Source organism: Glycine soja, chromosome 7, assembly GCF_004193775.1.
Source record: "Glycine soja cultivar W05 chromosome 7, ASM419377v2, whole genome shotgun sequence".
Lineage (NCBI taxonomy): Eukaryota > Viridiplantae > Streptophyta > Magnoliopsida > Fabales > Fabaceae > Glycine > Glycine soja.
The window spans coordinates 13,714,179-13,730,446 of record NC_041008.1 but is presented as its reverse complement, the minus strand read 5'-3'; the positions used below and the strand labels follow the sequence as shown (position 1 = coordinate 13,730,446).

Below are 16,268 nucleotides of genomic sequence, written 5' to 3'. Positions count from 1 at the left end.
AGGCTTGAGCCATTGTCGATGAGTACTTTGGCCATAACGTGTTCCATGCATTTGACCGACACATGTAAAGCCCTATTATGTCCTCTCCCCTCGACGGGGATTTCCTCTTTAGTGAAGGTGAGGTAATTGTTGGTTGTGATGTTATTGACGATCCCCTCAAAGCCTTCTACGGAGATGTCTTGGGCTACGTGAGCTTCATTCAAAACTTTTACCAACAAAGCTCGGTGAGGCTCAGAGCTCATGAGCAGCTCCAGAAGGGAGACTTTAGCTGGGGTCTTATTGAGTTGTTCCATGACTTTGAACTCACTTTGTTGGATAATGCGGAGGAACTCGCTGGCCTCCTCAAGTGATACCTTTTTCTTGCCGCAGCCCTCTCTCCCCTCGGCCAATTCCTCCGCCGGAACCTCCTCATCCGGTGTGGGGATCACCTTGACATTTTGTCCTTCGGTCACTTTTGTTTTTCCTTTAGCGTTTGCGGGTTGCGTTGGCAGGCCAAGGGGTGCGAACACGTGACCGCTGCGAGTTATGTCGCTCAGCCCAGTGATGTTGGTTACTTTGGTCGATAGAGAGGCGACGTCGATAGCTTCTTCCTTCATACCGCCCGGAGGGGCGTACCTCCACGGAACTGCGTGACTGTTCTTGTAAGGAAACAGAATAGGCCAAACACCCGACACTGTTAAGGGGTGTCGGGGCCTTTGGGGAGCCATGTCCTTGGTGAAGTGTATTATCAAGGGTTTAGGCCTTTTAGGACCTTCCTTATCTGCCGATTGCATGCATATATGTTGTTCCTCTTCCCCCTTATTGCTGACCTTAAGCCGATCTTGGTCTATCATTTGTTGTAATAGATCTCTTACCGTTGGACACGTTTCCATATCATGCAGTACGCCCAGATGCATTAAACATGAATCCTCTTTGTGTTCGCTGCGGGGAATCACACCTGCCTTTTGCAAAGCTTCGTAAATAAACCTTTTGGAGGTCATTACGTCCTTCAAAAGTTTGGGCCCGTGCGACCTACTCACCTCGATGGCATTATGTTTAGCCCGTCCTCTTGAAATGTCAACCATCCGGCTTCTATCAAGCTTTAGACCTTGTTCTTCAAGGCCAAGCACTGTTCGACTGAGTGGCCCGAGGCTCCCCCATGGTATGCACAGGTTGCGCTAGGGTTATATCACTTTGGGAATGGAGGTTGGGGGACCCTTCCCGGAATTACCACGGCCAATTGGTTGGTGATGAGAGATGGTAAGAGGTCCCTATACGTCATTGGGATCGAGGTGAAAATCTGATCCTGCCTTGGCGAGAAGTTCCTTGCCATGTTGGAGCCCAAGCCAAGGTGGGCATTGTTGGCTGGGTGAGGCCGAGTTGGAGTCGGAGCCTGAGAAGCTCCCCCTTGTGGGGGCGTGGGCGCCCTTGGCTGGGCGAGCGCTGTGTCAGAAGAGCCCCGGGCGCGAGCCGAAAAACTCGGGTGATGTTGTGCGTATTAGTGGGTACCATGGGGGGGTTTGTGGTGGCTTGGGCCACGCAGGTGTTGAAGTGACAGTATGGGCATCCCCCTCTTTCTTTTTTGCCCCAGTTGTTCTGGTCCTCCTACCACTGGCACCTATTGGGGAGACGTAATCAAACTTCCCTCTCTTTAAACCCACCTCGATCCTTTCTCCAATGAAAACCAAGTCTGCGAAGCTAGAGGGCATGTAGCCTACTAATTTCTCATAGTAGAATACAGGCAAGGTATCCACCATCATAGTAACCATTTCTCTCTCGACCATGGGAGGGGCTACTTGCGCTGCTAGGTCCCTCCAACGTTGAGTGTATTCTTTAAAAGACTCGTGTTCCTGTTTAATCATGTTTTGCAGTTGAGTTCGATAGGGAGCCATGTCAGAGTTGTACTGATACTGCCTAAGGAAGGCCGTAATCAGATCCTTCCAGATGCGGATGCGGGAAGCTTCTAGGTTAGTGTACCAGATGACTGCAGCCCCAGCCAAACTATCTTGAAAGAAATGCATCAATAACTTATCATCCCTGGAATATGCACCCATCTTTCGACAGTACATTTTTAGGTGATTCTTAGGACAAGTCGTCCCAATGTACCTATCGAAGTCAAGTACCTTGAACTTCAGAGGGATGACGACGTTCGGCACCAGGCACAGTTCGGTCATGTCTGCGAACAGATAATCGCTGAATCCTTCAACAGCCCTCAATCTCTCTTTGATGAGATTGAGTTTCCCCTTTCCTTCCACTGCCAGGGGTGGCCCTCCCACGGACAGAAACATTGGCTGTGTTAGGTGGTTTCGAGGCTCTCCCCTGATGTTGGGTTGAGGTAGTGCGTTGGGCGCCGGCCCCTCAGCGGGAAACGGGGAGTAGGAGTCAACGTCTCCCTGAGCGTGCTCTCGAGGATTCTCGTGGACCGTGTTAGGATGCCGAGGAGGCTCCCCTTTGAGGATGAGGGGGGAAACATGATCCATGTCTTCATGCATGGCTGGTGGTGTGTAGTTGGGTGGTAAACTGTAGGGGTAAGCACCTCGGTTGTATCCCGGATGGGGGTTGCTGATATGTCCTGATGTGCTTCTCTCTCGTCCCACCATGTTTGGAACGGGATGGTGCGCAGCAGTCGGGAGAGCCGGGTCTGCCTCGGCAGCCGTGCTAGTAGCAGTGGCGGTGGCCGCGTTACTCTCCATTAGTTGTTTCATCCCTAGCATGGCCTCCATCATAGAAGTCATTTGTTCTTTGAAAGCCGACATGTCGACTTTCATATGTTCCTGCACTTCCTCTAGGTTACTCATCGTCCTTGATTAGGATTTGGTGCGATAGGGATGCCTTGGGGCGCGTTTAGTTATGGCGTCTTTCCTAAAGAGACCAAATGTAAGGAGTACGTAGTGAAGAATGAATGCATGCTAGAGATAAAGTGTGGGAGTGATTTGATTCGCACTGATTTTTTGGAGTAAAATCATGGGGTAAACTCATTTTATTCAGAAATTTATAACTAGCCAAGATCTGAATGACAATACAAACTCCCTAACGACTCCTAATTATATGGACCATCAAGTCTATCATATGCTGACAATAGCTGAGGAGCCCGTGGATTTCCTCGGGGGCGGAGTACACGTCCGCCATTGCTTTGGCCTTTGCCAGTAATCGGGGAAGCTTGTGACTCCCGTTTAAAGTGAGAGCAAACCGGTCCATCCACATCGTCGCTTCTTGATGTAATGAGTCAATCACTCTTCCTCTAGCCTCCTTTTCTGCGTACACTTGGGCGTATTCGTCCGCCACTTTGTGCTCGTGGGCGGTGGCCAAATTTAATTCTTCTTTGTACTGGCTGATGATGGCCAACATGTTTGTTTCGGTCTCACATAACTGCTGAGACAAACTCCTTTTTGACCTTAGGCAAGTCTTCAATTTGTCCTTCAGAATTATGCCATCTAATCGCAATTGGTCTCTTTCCTCTCTTTGGAGCTTAAGTTCGTTGTTACTGCCCCACTGAGCCCCTCGGAACTTGTTTCGGCCATGTTCTTCCTTGCTGGCCCTCTTGGTCTCTTGCTCTAAGGCCTTGGTGGTGGCTATGTTGACGTCTCTTAGTTCGGCATTCTTTTTTCGGATCCTAACAGCCGCTGACTTGAATTTTTCTTTACCTTCCGCTGACGTCTCTTTCCCCTAAGTTCTTTGTCCTTCTTTTGCACTCTTTCCCATGCCTTACGGACCCTCTGAAGCATGCCCGCGTTGGTGCTATTGAAGAAGAGCACGAAATTTTGTGCTCTAAAAGAGCTCTGAAATCTGAAGTTTAATATTCAAATGATCAAAGTTAAAAAAATGCACACACATGGCCTCTATTTATAGCCGAAGTGCCACACAAAATTGGAGGGAAATTTGAATTTCAATTCAAATTTCACTTGAATTTGAAATTGAATTTGTGGAGCCAAACTTTGGAGACAAAATTTCACTAATTATGATTAGTGAATTTTAGTTATGGTTCAACCCACTAATCCAAGATCAATTCCAAGATTCTCCACTAAGTGTGCTTAGGTGTCATAAGGCATGTAAAGCATGAAGGACATGCACAAAGTGTGACTATATGATGTGGCAATGGGTTGTGGTAAGCAAATGCTCACCTCCCCCTCTAAAATTTAATTGGATTGGGCTTCTACCAATTCAATTAAATTTATTTCCAACCACACACATCAAATATTCACTTAGTGCGTGTGAAATTACAAAACTACCCCTAATACAAAAACTAGTCTAGGTGCCCTAAAATACAAGGGCTGAAAATTCCTATATTTCTAGGGTACCCTACCTACATTATGGAGCCCTAAATACAAGGACCAAAATTAATGAAACTTTAATCTAATATGTACAAAGATAAGTGGGCTTATACTTAGCCCATGGGTCCAAAATCTATCCTAAGGCTCATGAGAACCCTAGGGTCTTCTCTTGCATCTTTGGCCCAATCTTCTTGGAGTCTTCTATCCAATGCCCTTGAGGGGTAGGATTGCATCATTCCCTCCCCCTTGAAAAGGATTTGACCTCAAATCCAAAGGTTCTTGAAACTCATGGAGTTTTTTCTCAACACTTGTAAAAAGAATAAAAACATATGTATTAGTGATGTTGGGTATGTTAGAGTACGGTAAGGATGGAAAACCCCTTTCCTGGACATCTTCCCATGAGAGAATATAGTTCTTCACCAACTCAATGAGTGGTGCTACAAGTATAGAAAAATATGGGACAAACCTTTTGTAAAAGTTTGTTAAGATATTGAAGCCCCAAATTTCCCTTATACTTGGTGGAGTAGGCCACTCAAGAATGACCTTTATTCTTTTAGGGTCCATGGGAAGCCCTTGATCACTATTTAAAAAGTTAGGGAAACTAATGGAATAAAACATACCTTTTTCTTTATTTTCATGTTGATTATTCCTACAAAAAATTACGACAAACCTAAGGTGTCCCACATGAGAACCTAGGTTTGCATTGAAACAAAAAATAAGAACAAACCTACCTAATGAGTCCCTATGTACACAAATCATGAAGATGTTGGATGCATGAGTGATTTTACAAAAGAGTGTTGCACCACTTAACACATTCATCATACCGCCTATCATAGGGATTTGGTGCCTAATAATGCTTATTTTGGGCACCAACAACGCACAAGGATTTAAGCTCTTGCAAACCAAACACTCATCCAACAACTCCTTTACTTGAGGAATAAACTCAAGCCTAAGAGGTGTGACAATGCTAACAAGTGTCTTTTTACAAAGGAGAAAATGTGGAGGTTGTCTAAGAGGGGAAATTTCTTTGATATTTGTCTTTATTTCAAAATGTATTTCCTTGTTAGCTAACCTCTTGGAGGAGACACTTACCTCCTTACACTCCTCCTTAACCATTAAAGGTTGTCCTTCTTCTTGGGGGTAGATTTCTTCACTAGATTCTTCCTCTTTTGCTTCTTCACTTTCACTAGAGGAAGGTGAAGTAGTAGCCTCATCTTGGCTACTATAAATGTCTTGGCCCCTCATAATCATGGTTTTCTTGGTGGGGCATTGAGAAGTAAAGTGTCCTCTTCCAACACATTTAAAGCACTTCATGGAGCTAGTCTTCTCTTGCATACTAGCCTTAAAGGGTTGCTTTTCTATTGTCTTCCCCTTATCATCTTTGGGCTTAGAAAGAGTCACCCCTAAGATGCCTTGACCTTGGTCTTTCTTTGGATAAGAGTTAGAGCCATAAGATTTTGAAGTAGAGTTCCTTATAAGTTGTTGCTCTACCCTTATTTCCCAATCTAAGTTAGCCTCTACATTGTCCTTCCCATGGAAGTATGGGAGGTAAATGTTAGCCTCTTGAGGCTTTCTTTCCTTTTCTTTCCTATGGGAGTGAGGTCTAAGATTTGACCTATGCCTTCCTTCGTAATAGTCACGAAGTTCTTCACTTAGGCTCTTGCAAGAGTTATGACTACTATAGGAGGCATGTTTTTCTCTTTTCATTTCTTTCATGATTTTTCTTCTTTCTTCCTCTCTTATTTTCTTTCTTTCATCTTGACTTATTTCTTCCACTCTTTTTTTTTCTTTTTCTTTTCTCTCTTGTTTTTCTTTCCACAACTTAAGGAATCTCAACTCATCTAATATCTTATACAAGGGGTCCTTAGGAGTAGAACCCTCACCATTAACACTAGATGAAGAATGAAAACACATGTTGGTTCCTAAGTTATGGTTCTTTCTTGTTGGGGGTTTGAAAAAAGGTAAAAGAAACTATGGTTGAAACTAGCCAAAATAAACACTAAAAGAGGTGTGAAAGATAAGGTAAAAACTAATTGATAAAAGGCAAGCTATCTAGGCAGTTTGACAATGGATGATAAAGGAAATAAGCTATGAAAGTAAGAAAGAAATTAAAGTGCAAGAAATGCAAACTAGGTGGATCCTAAGAGTGTTTGGTTGACCTCATTTAAGGTTCCCAACAAAACACTCACTATCCTAAGGGAAAACTTTCTAAAATTATTATACACAAATGGAAGTAGGGTGACCTATTGGAGGCTCCCAACTTACTTCCAATGAAAGGCCTTTTTGTTACAAAGTTTGAAAGCAAAGAAAATTTCCAATTACAAATTACAAAAAAAAAAGTCCTCAATTTTGGTGGCTATTCTCTCTTTTGTGTTTCACTCAATTTGGAGTGCTTATTCCAATATCTCTTAAGGTGGTTGGCTCCTTGCTTCTTGACTCAAATTCTTCAAGGGATGACATCAATCCTCCTTTCTAATTCCCTATATGGCAACTCACAAACAAGGAAACAAAGAGACAAGCAATAACCAAAGACCAAAAAATGAGATGAAAGCTAAACCAAAAGAGTTTTGACAAGACAAATTTTCAAGGATGATTCAACAATTAAAGCAATGAAAAGCTCATAAAAGCAAGGTAGGACTCAGAGAAACTTAGAATGGCTCTAGAGTAGAGTAAAAAAACTATAAAAAAAAGACTCAAGAAACCTCTAGTTTTGGCACTTGTTTTCACAATAATTTTCAATTGAAATTTCAGAACTATGATTGGTATAAAATAGGCACCAATTATAGAACAAATTTTGAGTCAAAACAACAAGCACACTTCCCTTTCACTTTTTTTTCCTGGACACTGATTTTTCTGCCAACTTGTGTGATTTTTCTTATTTTTTCCTTTAATCCAAATCGCTTGGTTTTTTTTATAATTTTGGTCCAGATGTCTAGAAAATTCAGTAAAAATTTCAGCTCAAAACACGTAGTGACCAATTCCCAGTAATTTATAAAAGTTCATATGTTCAAGCTGCCATCACCAGCGATTTCAACCTAGAAATCAAGAGTAGTGTTTATGTTGCTTAAGGCTTAGATAGTTACAATTTGTGTTTGCTTATGCTCAATTATCTTGAATAACACAATTCAAGAGAGCTTAAGACTTATTTGATTAACAAATCCAACCAGACCTCAGCACCACAACTCAACTTCATCATAGGCATCATGTAGGAAACTTAGAAAAAAAAAATAGTTTAACAACAAGACTACTTCTAGGAATTGATTTAGAACATGTTATGAACTAAATAACATGCATGAATTAGACTCAAAATTCAAAAGATTGGCTAAGAATGACAAGAATACATGAACAAATGTATCTAGAATTCAATAAACAAAATAAAAATTAAACACAAACATAGAGCATAATGTGACAATTACTATGACTAAACATGACTCTAAGACAACATGGATTAAGTGATTTACACTTAGATTTTTGTGTTTTTTTTTCTAATCAATATTTTGGAAGAAAATTTAGATCTAAAGGTTCAGCACAAGAATATTATGAATGAAAATTGATAGAACCTAAAATCAACACAAAAACATGATTCAAGAGTAGATCTACAAAATTTGAACCATAGAAATGCAAGAACAAGTGTAGATCTAAGATTTAATCGGTTTATTTTTTTTTTAATCTACTCTAAATAGCACCAAACAACAAGCCAATGGAGGATATACATGGAGAATAAGATGAAGAACAAGGAATTAAAGAGAATTCATCGAACAAAAAGATAGAGGAAGCAAAAGAACATCACCTAGATGAAGATGCTCTTCATACCACATGATGTAAGCTCCATTGGAGCTTGTAGGCCTAGGATCTTCTTCATCAATGGATTCCTTTGATTCTTGGAAGATGAATGGCAGTGGAATGGAGAAGGAAGAGAGAGAAGAGACTCCACTTCAAGGAGAAGATGAGTCTAGAAGAAGCTCACCATCATAGGAGGCCATGGATAAGAGCTTGGAGGAAGAAGGAGATGAATGAAGGGAAAGGGAGAGAAGAGCACGAAATTTTGTGCTCTAAAAGAGCTCTGAAATCTGAAGTTTAATATTCAAATGATCAAAGTTAAAAAATGCACACACATGACCTCTATTTATAGCCTAAGTGTCACACAAAATTGGAGGGAAATTTAAATTTCAATTCAAATTTCACTTGAATTTGAAATTGAATTTGTGGAGCCAAAATTTCACTAATTATGATTAGTGAATTTTAGTTATGGTTCTGCCCACTAATCCAAGATCAATTCCAAGATTCTCTACTAAGTGTGCTTAGGTGTCATGAGGCATGTAAAGCATGAAGGACATGCACAAAGTGTGACTATATGATGTGGCAATGGGGTATGTAAGCAAATGCTCACCTCCCCTCTAAAATTTAATTGGATTGGGCTTCTACCAATTCAATTAAATTTATTTCCAACCACACACATCAAATATTCACTTAGTGCATGTGAAATTACAAAACTATCCCTAATACAAAAACTAGTCTAAGTGCCCTAAAATACAAGGGCTGAAAAATCCTATATTTCTAGGGTACCCTACCTACATTATGGAGCCCTAAATACAAGGACCAAAATTAATGAAACCTTAATCTAATATGTATAAAGATAAGTGGGCTCATACTTAGCCCATGAGCCCGAAATCTACCCTAAGGCTCATGAGAACCCTAGGGTCTTCTCTTGCATCTTTGGCCCAATCTTCTTGGAGTCTTCTATCTAATGTCCTTAGGGGGTAGGATTGCATCAGCGAGGACGAGATTGTAATTAATGCAACCCCTCGTCCCCATCAAGGGAACATTTGGGAATTCCCCACACGAAATAAGAATCCCAGTTCTTCCTTCTTTCCATCGGGGGAACCAATTGACAGACCCTCCTTCTTTGCTTGCTAAGATTTGGTCCCAGTTTGCCTCCTTTTTCTCGGTGCATGAGCGGTGGCCTTCTAGCGGGCAAACGTGTCTCACCTCTTGGTGAAAAAGGTGTGAAACCAACCATATGTAGAGGGCCGGTGTACAGCAAACGATTCTTGCACTACTCTTCTCACATCTTCGGTCAAACGTGTCATATAGATCGGCCAAGATAGTGACAACCGGGCTTTCCTTGTAGTCGTAAAAGGCGAGAAAAACATCAATCGTTGCCCGATCCACCAACCCATCCACATTTGGAAAGAGGACCACCCCGATGATCAAGAGTGCCAGGATGTCCATGAACGGGGCCTATTCATCTTGACTTGCCAAGGTTCTTGCCTTTGCTTCCAAATATTTCCTCGGTACTCCAACCTCCCCATTTTCGACTTGCTTTCCTCGGTCCAATTCCTGTGTCGAGATTTTGACTATTTTGGAAATTCTAGCCAATGAGGGATAGAAGCCTGAGAAAAGATACGGTTTCCTTCCTCCCATAGGGCATCCCAGGATCTCTTCAAACTCTTCCACCGTGGGTGTTAACTGGAAGTCCCCAAAGGTGAAGCACCTCAAAGGCTAGTCATAATATTGGGCGAGGGAGGCAATGGCCTCCGTGGAGACCTTCGCCATGGTTAGGTCCCAGATCTTACCATAGGTCTTGCGAAAGGCTCGTCGCTGGAGTTGACCCATCAATTGTCCTAACTCTTTCAAACTAGCGACTCCTAGGCTCTTGATCTTGACTTGATAGAACCTCTTTTTGAGCCTAGGCGCCTGACTCGATCCCATGTTTTTACTAAAGTGGAATAAAAACCTGTGCGAATCAAGACTCCGACATCGGTTACGGAAAAATGGATGAATGCATGAAGAAATGCTTATGGCCCAGATGCATTTTACAAATACGAGAGCCCAGGAGATCATCTCTTTCTTAAATACAGCACAGCGCCCGGTGCATGCATTTAAGAAGGTGGTATGGACCTTCCGACTTCTCGTGACAAAATGAGGGGATCAAAATGCAACTTGTGCATGATGACATGATGCAGATGCAAAAAAAAAAAGAACAAGGAGATGTACACAACATGGCAATATCCACAAATTATCATACAGCAAAAGGTGCATATGTCATTTAAGTTTATGTGCATGGTAGTGTTTAAAAGACACGTAGCGTGTTCGCTTCGTGCCCCTATTTTAGGGACCTAAAAGGGAGGAACTAAAAGGCTTTTAGTGATAATTCCCAAGGTGGTCATATCTCTCTTGATGGTTTCTAAAGGTATCATCCCCTTCAAAAAACATATTGCGGCAGTAGGGACTACCAGCAACAACATGTTATCAAAGAGAACAACTCTAGATGAGGGTTCACTGTTATTAAGCAAGTCGGAGACCCAGCATGACCACAGATTCACCTCCACTCCTTATGTTCCCATGGACCCGGGTATAGGGCCCCTTTTCAACTCACCGTGTGTGCAAATAGTGTTGGTGTTTGTGTGCATCAAATGAATAAATATTTATCTCATGCATAAAAACACTCTAAAAGAATCAAAGAGTTATATACAAGAACGTAAGAGAAATAAAAGGAAACCGAAAAAAGAGGAAGTCATGATTTTGCACGAGATTAGAAGGCCTAACTCTCTAAAAATAGTCCCCAATGGAGTCGCCAACTGTCGCAACCTACCCTTTGGCGGGAGGGCGACGTGAGACTCACGGGTGCATCTTCCAAGGGAGGAAAATGCACAGAGTCACCACCAACGTTTATTTGAGGAAAACGTCGGAAAAACCGGAAAGATGTGGTCTACGAACTTTAATCGTGAAAGGTTCTAGAGTTGTTTTTATGCACGGGGAAGGTATTAGCACCCCACGCGTCCATCACAAGGGATGACAGCCTTTAATCAAGTGTGCAAATATGACTTCAAGATGTTTTTCCTTTTTTATGTCTTTTTGTATTTTTATGCTTTTTATATTTTTTATTTTGGTGTGGTCGACAAGGGTGTTTCCCTCGCTCCTACATATCCTCAATTGCGATGAGGAAATCAGACCTATGTAGTTCTTTCGGAACTAAACGTTGGTTAAGTTGTTTTTATCTTCTTTTCCGCAAGATAGATTTTAATTGAACAAAGGTCACTTAAGGTGTTTAGACCATTTAAATGATCTTTTGATTTTGAAAGGAGAGAAACGTTAAGGCGTTGGACCATTAACGATCTCTTGAGGTGGTCAACAAAAGCGGTAAAGTTACACATTGATTTTATGCTTTTAAACAGTCCATGTCAACCGATAAAAGCAAAGATGACCATTTAAGGCGTTGGACCTTAAAACGGTTTTTAGTGATTTTTGCGGACAAAAGCTTGATTTGTGAGTTGATTTTAGCATTAGTTTCACTTTGGTTATTAGTCAATTCATTTGAGGAAATTTCCAAAGAAAAACGTCCGATTGATTTTTTTGATTATTTTATTCAAAGATATTTTGATTATTTTATTATTATTTTACCTTTTTTTTTATTTAACCGAGGTTACGGCGTGAACAATCGGTTGAATTTTATTTTAATAGTGATTAAACAAGATTACAACATAAATGATTGGTTGAAATTCATTTTATCATTTATTAGGCGATATAACAACTTAAATAAATAGTTAAAGCACGTTAAAAGGGGTACGAAAAACAAACCAAATGAAAATAAAAGTACGCAAAACAAGTAGGGACCACTAAGGGTACATAGAATGAATTGAAAGATGTAGGTTTCCTATTTAGGAACAGTGTTAAAGAGAAAGTGTAAGTTTCTTATTTAGGAACCAGTGTTAAATTGTAGCGCAATGTGTTAAACGTGTTTATAACACGAGTGTAAGGTCGTGGGTATTGTATAATTCATGAGCAGTGTCTGCATGCAAAAAATTATTTTAGGGGTTGGACCTAAATCAAGAGGAAAAGGCCCTGACGGAGTCTTTGGAGTGTAGGCCTTGGGGGTAAATACACCTGGGTTTGAGTGCTCCTTTAAGCCTGTGCTGATCCCACATGGTTGGAGCATTCTCGCAAAACAGCGTGACCCTGACTGATCTCCCTATGATTTTACTTAGTGAAAGTAACCTGACATACCCATGTTGTGGTGTGTCTTGTTATGTACTCCTAAGCGCCCCAGGGTGGTTTTTCACTAACATGGTACCACATTGCATATAGGCTTGAGTCTTAGCATAACTGTTGCATACGCTTGCTAATTGTTTATTATGAAATTGATGTGCTATTATGTATTGATCGGAGTGTGTGATTCATGTGTAATGTGATTGATGATTGAAAAGTGAATTTTAAATGACAAAGTGGTGGAATTACGTGAGTTATGTTTAATTAAGTTGTATCTCATTTATATGATATGTATATCTAGTTTTATTGTTTCTCTATTAGTTAGAAATGTGATAACTCGCTCCCTATGTGTTGTTTGTGTTTGGATCCTGTGATGATCTTGAACTTTGTGTTCGGGGGAGTAGATGACTAGGTGAATTGCTTTAAGGAACCTTCTGCTGAAAGACGTTGGGACACAATGCTCTGATAGGATGTGACATTGGGGTATAGGTTTCTATATTAATTATATGAAGTCTTAGGTGGCCTTGTTTTAAGCTGAGATGACTTTATTATTTATTTGGACAAGTTTGAATATGATGTAAAAGAAAGTGAATGTGAGCCTTTTACCTTGTTGAGAATATTTTATTTAAATGTATTTTAAAAACTTTTAATTAATTATGATTTCTTTTCCTTTTATTAGTACATATATGTATGGGGTAGAGAGTGTCACAACGGGTAGCTGCAGCTGTTGTTGAGGATGTTTAGCATGTAGATCATGCCGCTGACGAGATTTATGAGGAGCATCAAGAGCCAATTATGAATCATGTAGGAGGAGCATCAAGAGTTAGTTACGAATCATGTTGCTAACAAGGTTTTCCAGGTGGGCCCCATGATACATCAGTGTTGACGTCATATGCTGATCATGTGACAGTCAGGGTTTGGGCAGGAGAGGTAGTTATTTGTTTAATTACATCATATTTGAATAACTATCTATCATTTTAATTTACCTAATTAATTTTAATTATTTGCAAGAATGTAATGAGTTGAAGTTGGCCTCTTATGGAAAGAAGGTATAGAAATTTGGAAGGCTTGAACTTGAAATTGAAGGCATAGTGACTACTATAGGATTAAGTTCTCTAATTACATGTGCATTGGAAATAGGTGACAGGGGACTTTTATCTTCTTTTACAGAGAGAGAAAGGTAACACAAGGGAACTAACATTTTTAATTATACCTTGATGCAAGTACTTTTTTCTTTGTTTGATTAGCTTTGTTGGAGAGAAAGAGAAACAAGGATGACATTATACCTTGATGCAATCACATAACCCATATCGGTAATATTCATCCATTTAGCCATGGTTACTTGCACGTAACAATTTTAATTAGTATTATTAAAAAAAATATTTATCCATGAATATGTAATAAAAAACTTATATACCATGGATAATCCATCAACAAGTAGCGGCCGCTTTAACTCCTCATATTTGTCTATGCCACTAAGCATGTGTATATACTCATCAGACCATTGTGCAAGTTCTTTCACCAAATGATTATGAACCAAAGGCCATGAATCTTCACCATACCTAATAAGGTAGCAATTACATGTTATCCACAATTACCATCAATTTTGACATCGACAATGTTTTCAATGAAATCATGAATGCATGGATGAAATTGATCCAACATGGGCATCTTCCTCTTTGGTTTTGTTTGTTCAGATGATGGTGTAGAACGTTTCAGTGTGGAATTGTTATTTTGCACCAAATGTAATGCATTGACATACTCTCAGTAAGACGGATCACGCTTTGTTGATCTTTGATGTTTAGTCATATGTTTCTTTTGAGCACCTTTTGTTTTGACCTTTTCAGGAGGAGTACACATAGAATTTAGATCAGAATAGGCAATTTCCCAAAATTTACTCTTTAGAGTCATTTTGCCACATACATCAAGCTCTTCAAACTGCTTGGATATGGCTTCCATCTCTCGAGTTATGCAAATACGTTCCTGAAAGATAAAAATACAAAATTTAGTCCCTGAAAGTGTAAAAAGTGCAACAAATATGTCATACCGTTAACTTTCATCCGTCACCGTTAATAAAATACCCTACGTGACACAGAGAGACAAATTTGTCACTTAAATAATTGCCAACGTGGATTGCCAACATAATAACATATTTGTCATAATATTTTTTTGACTTTTCATCTTCCCATTTCGCTGACAAATGCGTCCCTGAAGATGAAAATGCAAAATTTAGTCCCTGAAAGTATAAAAAATGCGACAAATATATCCGGACGTTAATAATAAATTGTGACTAATTATTTTTATTATTATTATTATGTGTTTATAATTTACTATTCCTATTTGTTTAGTTCTTATGCAATATATTTTTTTAAATTTCCTTTTAATATATATATTTTTATTATTTTGATTTCCTTGTCAAACCTTAATCTTTGCTGTTAAAAAAAACTTTATCTTATTTAGATTGAAAATAGTATGTCGAGAGTTTTGAGTAGAAAAAACACAACCGATCGCGAAACCAAATTTATTTATTTTAAAAAAAAGAATTTAATCAACTATTTTTTTTAAAAAAAATCTCACAAAATTTAAACTAGATAAAGCTAAAGTGAAATTATAAGTCTTTTTCCTTAATCAACTAGAGTTGTGAACGCCCGGGCTCATACTCCTATTTGAATATTACCAACATATGTTTATTCTCAGATTTGAGATTTCTTAATTGTTAAATATTAATAATCTTTTAAAAAATGTACAAAAAATTAATTTAAATATTCAAACAGATAATACAGACTGGAAAGGCTGCTAATGTAAAAAGATGTAACATTCTGTGAAAAGACTACTAATGTAATTACAATTCAAAGAACAATGTCAAACACACATAAAATATAAGGTTCCATCTTGAATTAGGGTCTCTGATCCCAAATAATAAGCCTCGACAACTTCAATGGTCTGCAACAATAAATGCATACAATAAGTAAATAAAAATGAATCACAAAGTAGACAAAGAAAAATAGCTTACATGTACTTGAAGCATTTGAAGATCAACATTTCATTGTCCCTTGGTTCTGCAAAGGTGAACAATCACCTTCATTAAAGTGCAGGTTTTTTTCGAAAGCCCAAGTAATATTATTTGGAAACAACCAAAATTGAATCTAACTAAATAATAAATATAGCATAGAAAAATCAAACCCACAAACATAGAATAAAACATAATAATATTTGTATTGTTGATAGCAATGTATAAACAGAAACAAAAGTAAAAAAAAAAATTGTTCATTACCCGAGGGTAATTAAATTACAGACATAATATATCAAAATAAAACAAAGATAAGTAATTAAATATTTCTTCAAGGGGAGTCAGCTTCATCCTCTGTGTCATCCCATGTAACCTGCTTCCTATAGAGGACCTCCCATAGATGTTGGTCAATGTTGTAGAAAAAGATGACCTCATCTTCAGCCTTCAAATGACAGTCACCTAAATAATGAATCCATGCGTCAGTAACACATGATAGGCCATTGTTCATGGTGATCATCCATTTTTTATGCCTACCACTACCACGATCCACAACCATATATTTTTTTGATGCAGTTAAATAAATTGAAGCCTCTGGTGGCAGAACCTAGGTTAGAAGGAACACAGTGATTAAATATAAGAAGTCAACAATAAATAATATAAAGGATTATGATTAAATTAAGAAACACCTACCAATTGATAATTTTGTTGTATCATATCTTCAGAGACATCAATGGTAAAAACATGGTGCCTTATGGTTGGGGCTGCCTTTTGGTGTAGAGGTCCCACAATGTCCACACTGAAAGTAGTATTTTTGTCCCTTCCAACAAACCGCATGAGAACACTTTCGTGAATGCCATGGATTCTCCTAAGTTCCTTGAGTCCATCACCAAAATAGAAACGGTTACCATATTTATGAAGCTTTATAAAATGTTTGTCTCCTTCGTAGTCGAATAACACATAATTTGGATAATTTGGGGACCATTGTCTATGATAAGACAAAGGAACCTCCATGATGTTCT

General features: G+C 39.2%; 1 protein-coding gene across 1 annotated transcript; it reads right to left on the bottom strand.

Moving 5' to 3' along the window:
• Positions 1 to 15,580: 15,580 nt before the first annotated feature.
• Positions 15,581 to 16,268, bottom strand: LOC114420386. Its single transcript, XM_028386295.1, has 2 exons — positions 15,940 to 16,268; positions 15,581 to 15,853 (listed from the first exon to the last, which is right to left on the bottom strand). The coding sequence occupies exons 1-2, from the start codon at positions 16,258 to 16,260 to the stop codon at positions 15,581 to 15,583; spliced, it is 594 nt and encodes a 197-aa protein (XP_028242096.1). The 5' UTR covers positions 16,261 to 16,268.

What these genes read in the sequence shown, in the direction of transcription:
- LOC114420386 (XM_028386295.1), bottom strand. Translation starts at nt 16,260, where the DNA reads ATGGAGGTTCCTTTGTCTTATCATAGACAATGGTCCCCAAATTATCCA. An exon ending in TACAACAAAATTATCAATTG is followed by an intron (nt 15,854 to 15,939) that starts GTAGGTGTTTCT and finishes CTTCTAACCTAG; the next exon opens with GTTCTGCCACCAGAGGCTTC.